An 8,681-nucleotide genomic window follows, 5' to 3' on the forward strand; every position below is an offset into this window, starting at 1 on the left:
TTGTGCAACATCAGCATTTCAGTCCCATTACTAAAATGTCCTTAATAGGCCAAAGTAGTTGTACTAAAACATTGATTACATGCAAATGTACGTCTGCTTAAACTAAAGGCGCTCTTCTGTTTAGTTTGAAGCCCTATATGCGTTCTTTCGTTGGAGTAATAGGTTTCAATTTTAAGTTATTTTTTTACCCTCTATATCTGCACACTATGCTGGCGCGACACATTATTGGGCTGGTATAGAATTTTTTTCCAGGGCTGCTTTTAGTTCCCAGTCTGGCCCTGAACAGTATTAACTGTGAGCACAGCTGTTATTACTAAATCGGTAAATTAATTATAATATAATTTTGTTAAAACAACACTTGATGCACATCCTAGATATGTGTTAATCATATGATCAGAATGATTCAATATTGTTTGCATTTTGGATATGTTTGTGGTTCCCATGATTAGTTACTATATATAAGAGATCATTCCATCACGTAGACTAGGCAGAACTGATCACAGCACCTCGGCAGTTCACCATGAGTTCCACCAGCCACAAGCAGTATCATGATAAGAATTACCCGGCAAAAAGATTTGTTGAAGTTCACTTTTGTGATGATAGCTTCCCATTAATAAATGAAAGCATGGAGTTTCCACTGGAACAGATACATAAAGCCATTGACTCGGGTCTGTATAACATGTACTATGTATTAAAATGTGCAAGAGCTCTCATTTTGTGCATTGATTCTATGAAATGAAATATGCAATAGAACACTGTCTTTTTCTCTTCATACCAGCTGCTTTAAGAACAGCTTTAATCAAATTAATAAAGTACAAATATCGTATCGGTTTGAATACACCCACAGTAGTGAGTACTAACTACTTAAAGGGACATTATAGTCACCTGAACAACTTCAGCTTAATGAGGTTGTTCAGGTGAGAACTATAGCTCCCTGCAGCCTTTCTCATGTAAACACAGTATTTTCTTATAAAATACAGTGTTTACATTGAAAACTAGGAACACCTCCAGTTGCAGTCACTCAGAGTGAACCAGAGGGACTTTGGAGTTGATGGAGGCATAATATGCCTCCATCCACTCAGATCTGCTGTGCACGAGCATCCTGTGATTCAGTATCTCCTCCCTCTGCATGCAGACACTAAACTTTCCTCATAGAGATTAATTGATTCAATTCATCTCTATGAGGAGATGCTGATTAGCCAGGGCTGTGTTTGAATCATGCTGGCTCTGCCCCTGATCTGCCTCTTTGTCAGTCTCAGACAATCTTATGGGGAAGCTCTGATTGGATCAGGCTACCACATGTCAGCAGACTGCTTGTTTTTCTGAGTCTAACAGCATGCAGATTTACAGCTTCAGGCTTGAATACAGTAAGATTTTTACTATATATATATATGGAGACATGAGGGGCCCTGGGGGGCTAGATGGTGGTGTTAACACTATAGGGTCAGGAATACATGTTTGTGTTCCTGACCCTATAGTGATCCTTTAATGTATTAATTCAAATTCTGATTCTCTAATTCATCACAGAATAATGTTTACTGTGTGGAGAGATAGTGATGTTGTGAACGACAGATGTATGTGGAGTGTTATTATTAAGTGTTCTTGCATAGCAAGACCACTTAATGTTATCTCACATATATATTATTAAGTGTTCTTGCATAGCAAGACCACTTAATGTTATCTCATATATATTATTAATGTTATCTCACATATATATTTAAGTGTTCTTGCATAGCAAGACCACTTAATGTTATCTCACATATATATTATTATGTGTTCTTGCATAGCAAGACCACTTAATGTTATCTCACATATATATTATTAAGTGTTCTTGCATAGCAAGACCACTTACTGTTATCTCACATATATATTATTATTATTATTATAGCCAAATTTGCCACCCTAACTCCTCCCACAGTTTTTACACTACATAGACAAAAATATACCAAAACGTGCAGATTGTTCCCGATCGGATTGCTATTAATTTGTGGAACGTTTCGCCGAATGGTTCTCGGAATATCGTCGCTCTTGTGGCGAAATTTGTCCCATAGGAATGAATGGCAAAGCTAGAGTGGGAGCTGGCAAAAGTTGAAAAATCAGGACATGATTTCTAAACTGCCACCACTCCCTCATTTTCAGGCCCACCTACACAAATCTTATATCAAAACGTTCAGCTATCCCAACTGCCACTATAAATGTCAACGGCTAAGCCATAGTCCTGATAGTTTTCACAATATGACCATTTGTTTGCAACTCACGCCGTCCATTAACATTCATTGAAACTCCACTCTGCAAAGCTCACATTTGAAGGGCAATTTCTAAACTGCGACTGTTCCTTCATTGTTAATATCTCAGAGACATACTATACATCAAAATGTATGTCTGGGTCTTGTGATTCTCACAATATAAAGCTCTTCGCTGTAGGATTTATAGTTTTTAAAATACGACCGTTTGAAGATGGCAACTGCCAAAATACTCTGACCTGTGCAAGGCTGCAGCAGCAAGTGATGTCATAGACAAAGCTTTTTTCACACCTGCTAATGTTTTTATAAATGTATGGTTTAATGTAACTGTGCAACAACATTGCAATTAAATGTGCTATATAAATGATAATAGTTACTCCGCCCACTCCAGTTGTAGACTACTGGTGGAGGCAAGAACACTTCACACAATTTCCCCAGAAATTGTACCTTTTCTAGTTATTATTCTTATTATAGCCAAATTTGCCACCCTAACTCCTCCCACAGTTTTTACACTACACAGACAAAAATATACCAAAACGTGCAGATTGTTCCCGATCGGATTGCTATTACTTTGTGGAACGTTTCGCCGAATGGTTCTCAGAATATCGTCGTTCTTGTGGCGAAATTTGTCCCATAGGAATGAATGGCAAAGCTAGAGTGGGAGCTGGCAAAAGTTGAAAAATCAGGACATGATTTCTAAACTGCCACCACTCCCTCATTTTCAGGCCCCCCTAATCAAATCTTATATCAAAACGTTCAGCTATCCCTGCTGCCACTAAAAATGTCCACAGCTAAGCCACAGTCCTGATAGTTTTCGCAATATGACCATTTGTTTGCAACTCACGCAGTCCATTGACATTCATTGAAACTCCACTCTGCAAAGCTCACATTTGAAGGGCAATTTCTAAACTGCGACTGTGCCTTCATTGTTAATATCTCAGAGACATACTATACATCAAAATGTATGTCTGGGTCTTGTGATTCTCACAATATAAAGCTCTTCACTGTAGGATTTATAGTTTTTAAAATACGACCGTTTGAAAATGGCAACTGCCAAAATACTCTGACCTGTGCAAGGCTGCAGCAGCAAGTGATGTCATAGACAGGGCCTTTTGCACCTGCTAATGTTTTTATAACTGTATGGTTTAATGTAACTGTGAAGCACTTTGGGCAACAACGTTGCAATGAAATGTGCTATATAAATAAATAATAACAGTTACTCCGCCCACTCCAGTTGTAGACTACTGGTGGAGGCAAGAACACTTCACACAATTTCCTCAGAAATTGTAGCTTTTCTAGTTCTTATTATTCTTATTATAGCCAAATTTACCACCCTAACTCCTCCCACCGTTTTTACACTACATAGACAAAAATATACCAAAACATGCAGATTGTTCCCGATCGGATTGCTATTACTTTGTGGAACGTTTCGGCGAATGGTTCACGGAATATCATCATTCTTGTGGCGAAATTTGTCCCATAGGAATGAATGGCAAAGCTAGAGTGGGAGCTGGCAAAAGCTGAAAAATCAGGACATGATTTCTAAACTGCCACCACTCGCTCATTTTCAGGCCCACCTACACAAATCTTATATCAAAACGTTCAGCTATCCCTGCTTCCACTAAAAATAGTTTTCACAATATGACCATTTGTTTGCAACTCACGCAGTCCATTGACATTCATTGAAACTCCACTCTGCAAAGCTCACATTTGAAGGGCAATTTCTAAACTGCGACTGTGCCTTCATTGTTAATATCTCAGAGACATAAAATACATCAAAATGTATGTCTGGGTCTTGTGATTCTCACAATATAAAGCTCTTCACTGTAGGATTTATAGTTTTTAAAATACGACCGTTTGAAGATGGCAACCGCAAAAATACTCTGACCTGTGCCAAGCTGCAGCAGCAAGTGATGTCATAGACAGGGCCTTTTGCACCTGCTAATGTTTTTATAACTGTATGTTTTAATGTAACTATGAAGCACTTTGGGCAACAACGTTGCAATTAAATGTGCTATATAAATAAATAATAACAGTTACTCCGCCCACTCCAGTTGTAGACTACTAGTGGAGGCAAGAACACTTCACACAATTTCACCAGAAATTGTAGCTTTTCTAGTTCTTATTCTTATTCTTATTATAGCCAAATTTGCCACCCTAACTCCTCCCACAGTTTTTACACTACATAGACAAAAATTTACCAGAACGTGCAGATTGTTCCCGATCGGATTCCCCAGAAATTGTAGCTTTTCTAGTTATTATTATTATATTATTTATAGAGCGCCTTCAAATTCCGCAGCGCTTTACAATGGGTGGACGAACAGACAGGTAGTTGTAACCAGACAAGTTGGACACACAGGAACAGAGGGGTTGAGGGCCTTGCTCAATGAGCTTACATGCTAGAGGGAGTGGGGTAAAATGACACAAAAGGTAAGGATAGTATTAGACTAGTGACAGTTGCAGAAGAGGAATCAGTTGGGAGCTATTGAGAGTTTAATTGATACGCTTTTATGAAGAAGTGGGTTTATAAAGATTTTTGAAGGAGTGGAGACTGGGTGAGCATCTAACGGAGGAGGGAAGCGAGTTCTACAGGAACGGTGCAGCCCTCGAGAAATCTTGAAGGCGAGCATCAGAGGTGTATGAGCATCTGAAAGAAGGATATTTATTTTTATTACTTTTTAGACCTTTTATTATTATTTTTTTTTATATTTCGCTGTTGTCCTGGAATACAGTTTGCAAGTTTGGAAATCACAGAGATAGATTAGGGATTTTTAACCCCTTAAGGACCAAACTTCTCGAATAAAAGGGAATCATGACATGTCACACATGTCATGTGTCCTTAAGGGGTTAAACAATTTGCCTGCTGGCTGCCAGTGCTTTTAGCTGTCGAAAGAGTTATGTCCAATGTTTTCAAAGCTAGTATCGATTCTCTGTATTTTTCAAAAATCTATATTATTGAAACCCATGTATCTCTGTTTCGGATAAGCCTTTGATGGTGGTAATGTAATTGATTCTAATCAATAAAAGGATTATCGGGAGCCAATAAACTGCCAATAAATGTGGGAATGTAATCGAGGCCATGGTGGCTTTCCAGAAATGGTAGAAATCTAACAGTCTGAACTGAACTAGTGTGCAGAGTCAACTGCTAAACCTTTAAAAACACATTTAAAACAAAATACAGTTATCCACACAAAAAAATAAAAACACACGTTAGAGTTGATTTTCAATGTTTTAGTCAATAGTACAAATTCCAGAGAAGTGACAGCTACCTAATAATGCATAACAGATCCCGGTAAGATTTTGAACAATGTAATTATCACCATTTCAGTCGTATAACCATATCTGAGTTGCAAGAATTCTTGTTTAGAATGTACATATTAGCCCTTGCCTTTTATCATCTCCAGGAGTCGTGAAGGGAAACACATTGATTGATTTCAGTATTGGAGCCTCAGCAAACCATCTTATAGCAGCCTGTAATGGATTCAAAGATATATATGTGGTAGAAGTTAATGAGGTCAACATCAATGAATTTGAGAAATGGCGGCAAAGTAAAGAAGACGCTGTTAACTTCTCATATGGAGCGAAGGTTCTTCATAAGTTAGAAGGAGGCAGGTAATGTATGATTTAGACAATATTTTATTACTGCTATATTGAGTCATTGTGTAAAGAACACTAACCATCTCTTTTCCGCCATTAAAGGCTTATCAGAAGCTAATAATTATTTGAATACTGAACCCAAAGTCTATATGTTATATGGAAAATATAGACTTTGGGGATTCAAATTCATTTATTAACGCTTGCATAGTGACCATTAAATGGGCTTATCAGATTTGACAGCGAAGAACTGTTGATACATGTTATTTTTTTTACTGTTTGCTCGCTGTCAACACTAGCAGCCAGTGGGCAGATAGTTAAAAAAAATATTGTGAACCTCACATTAGTACATGGTAGGTTTTACACCTCCCACAATGTCAGAATATACACCTTAACACTCTACTGTATCAACCCCCCTGTACAGAACAGGACAGTGTAAGAACACATATACAGGCAGACACACACTTCTATAATAATAAACTAGCATCTGGGAAACTATTGCGGTCCTGCTGCTAATAACATACAGGGACATTACATGGGAGCTTCAAATCAAATGATGGGGTTGGACAGATTGTTGTCCACCCCTGTGTCCAAATCTGCTGCCTGTGGTTTGTGGCTATTACATTAGCAAATCTGGAGGGAAATCCTAGTGTCTTCCCTGATCCTGCAGTGGGGGTAATTAATTTCATAATAAAACAGGAGCCTAAGTGTGTCCCCCAGTCCCATCATAAGTCAAAAGGTGGAAGCTCTAAATGAAATTAATGGAGGAGCCTTGTCTCCAACTCAGTCGCCACACATGAACGGTGGGTGGTGACTACAATTTAATTAGTACACTAGCTAATTTCCCACCCAGTCTGCAGTTGGGAACTTTTAACTAAATGTAAAAATAAATCTTGTCTAGGTCCCTAATCCACTAGCTACCCCCTCACTCTAATAACATAAGATCCTGGCACTAGAGAATCCCTTTAATGTTTTTATTTGTCCTTTTTTGGGGTCTGAAGAAAATAGGTTTGAATAATTAAAAAAGACATCTGATATAAGTTTACATTTATTTTCTACAGTGACTTACTGTATTGTGCCTCCCTCATTATTAATATTGTAAAGGGGACCTCTGTTCACATGGAGGGGACCCTGACACAATTATTGGTGGGTGGTCAATAGAATGTCAGCCCTCCCCCTGTATATTTAGTCAATAGTCTTACCAGCCACAATCGGGTGAGGGGTGGAGTGGCATTATACAGGCCCAGGATTATTAATATTAAAGTACCCACCCACCTCTCATGGGTGGTGGCTATGTGGACTCTAGAAAACCCTGTTTATATTTTTTGATAGCTAGCTATCGATGGGGACATGGAGGTATGTATTGCTTTAATTACAGACCCACTGTAAGGGCTCTTGTGCCCGTACTCACTTGTAGTGTATTGGTGATTGTGCAGTCATTTTTCTTATTTGACAGCAAGCACTCATTGGCTGATTAGTAGACTTGCCCCTACCCATGGTGTGTGGGTGCATTAGGGAGGTTATATACTTCTATTATACTAATGTGGGGGGTCACCCCCACAGACTATAATTTTATTTATTTTTTAATGAATAACAGGGTTAATTATTACTTTAAAGGCTGATATATGTGCTTCCGAAGCCCATTTATCTGCGTTTTTTTTTTCCCCAACAGCCAACTCGTTTGTCATGTTTAGCTGCTAGAATTTCATCTGGCATTAAATCCTGTCAAAATTTGTTTAATAAATTAGCAGAAAACAGTTGATATTTCCAATGGAGTCAACTCAAAGCCATTTTATGACAGGATTGAGGTTATCCCTATCGTACAGCGCTTCAGAATGTGTTGGCATTTCTGAGGCAATGTTATAAAAGTGAATGAATCGCCATGTGTGATATATCCCTGCCTACTGCTTCAATTTCAGAACTTCCTCAGAAATGTACTGCTTTTATCTGAGAAACAATATTTTGTTGTATCTCCTTCAAGGTGTGAAAGATACTATGATTACTATGTAATATCTGTGTTTTTCCATTGCAGAGAAGCATGGCACGTGAAGGAAGACAAAGCAAGACAAGCAATTAAAGGAGTAATAAAATGGGATATTTCTAACGATGATCAGGTCCCTGTAGATTTACCCCAAGCAGACTGCATTATCAGTATATATGTATTGAATGCTATCAGCAAAGACAAAGACGCCTACCAGAGCAACCTTAAAAAATTGACATCCAGACTTAAAATAGGGGGGAGCCTGTTACTATTTTCACCCATTAATATGACATTTTATGAGGTTGATGATCACAAGTTCTTCATTTTAACATTTGATGAAGATTTTTTAAAACAGGCTGTAATTAAAGCTGGTTTTGTCATTGAACATGTGAATGTATTGCCTAGCAAAAAAAACTGTGAACTGGTTGATTATGATGCCTTAATTCATTTAAGATGTCGCAAGGAAAGAAATATTTAAAAAAGAAATTCCAAAAACATGTGAGTGGTGAAATATGTGCCTTCACATTTTATAATACAGTAAAAAACAAGACAATAAAAATAATAATGTTAAACATATTGTGACCAATTAAAGCATTTAATTCAAGAAATAAGCGTTTTGCTCTACATCCATTACTACTAAAATACCCAATAAAGAAATGAAAACACATTTAATCAGTTTTGCCTTTTTCTGAATTCCTAGCCGTATAGTTACATTGTTTGATTTATTGATACAGAATAGCTCTTGGCCTCCAGATGTTTAAATATTTCACCAACAGCGGAAAAAAAGTAAAATTAAAGACATTTTTTACAATTATTTTTATTTTACCTCTCAAGGACAAAAAAAATATATGTTCTGTTGGAAA

The 8,681-nt window shown here is 37.6% G+C and overlaps 1 protein-coding gene across 1 annotated transcript; it reads left to right on the plus strand.

Moving 5' to 3' along the window:
- Positions 1-520: 520 nt before the first annotated feature.
- LOC134577024 (indolethylamine N-methyltransferase-like) lies at positions 521-8,296 on the plus strand. The gene is made up of 3 exons (XM_063435669.1): positions 521-668; positions 5,648-5,855; positions 7,870-8,296. The coding sequence occupies exons 1-3, from the start codon at positions 521-523 to the stop codon at positions 8,294-8,296; spliced, it is 783 nt and encodes a 260-aa protein (XP_063291739.1).
- The last annotated feature ends 385 nt before the right edge of the window (positions 8,297-8,681 follow it).

The sequence above is a fragment of the Pelobates fuscus genome, chromosome 11, assembly GCF_036172605.1.
Source record: "Pelobates fuscus isolate aPelFus1 chromosome 11, aPelFus1.pri, whole genome shotgun sequence".
NCBI classification, from domain to species: domain Eukaryota; kingdom Metazoa; phylum Chordata; class Amphibia; order Anura; family Pelobatidae; genus Pelobates; species Pelobates fuscus.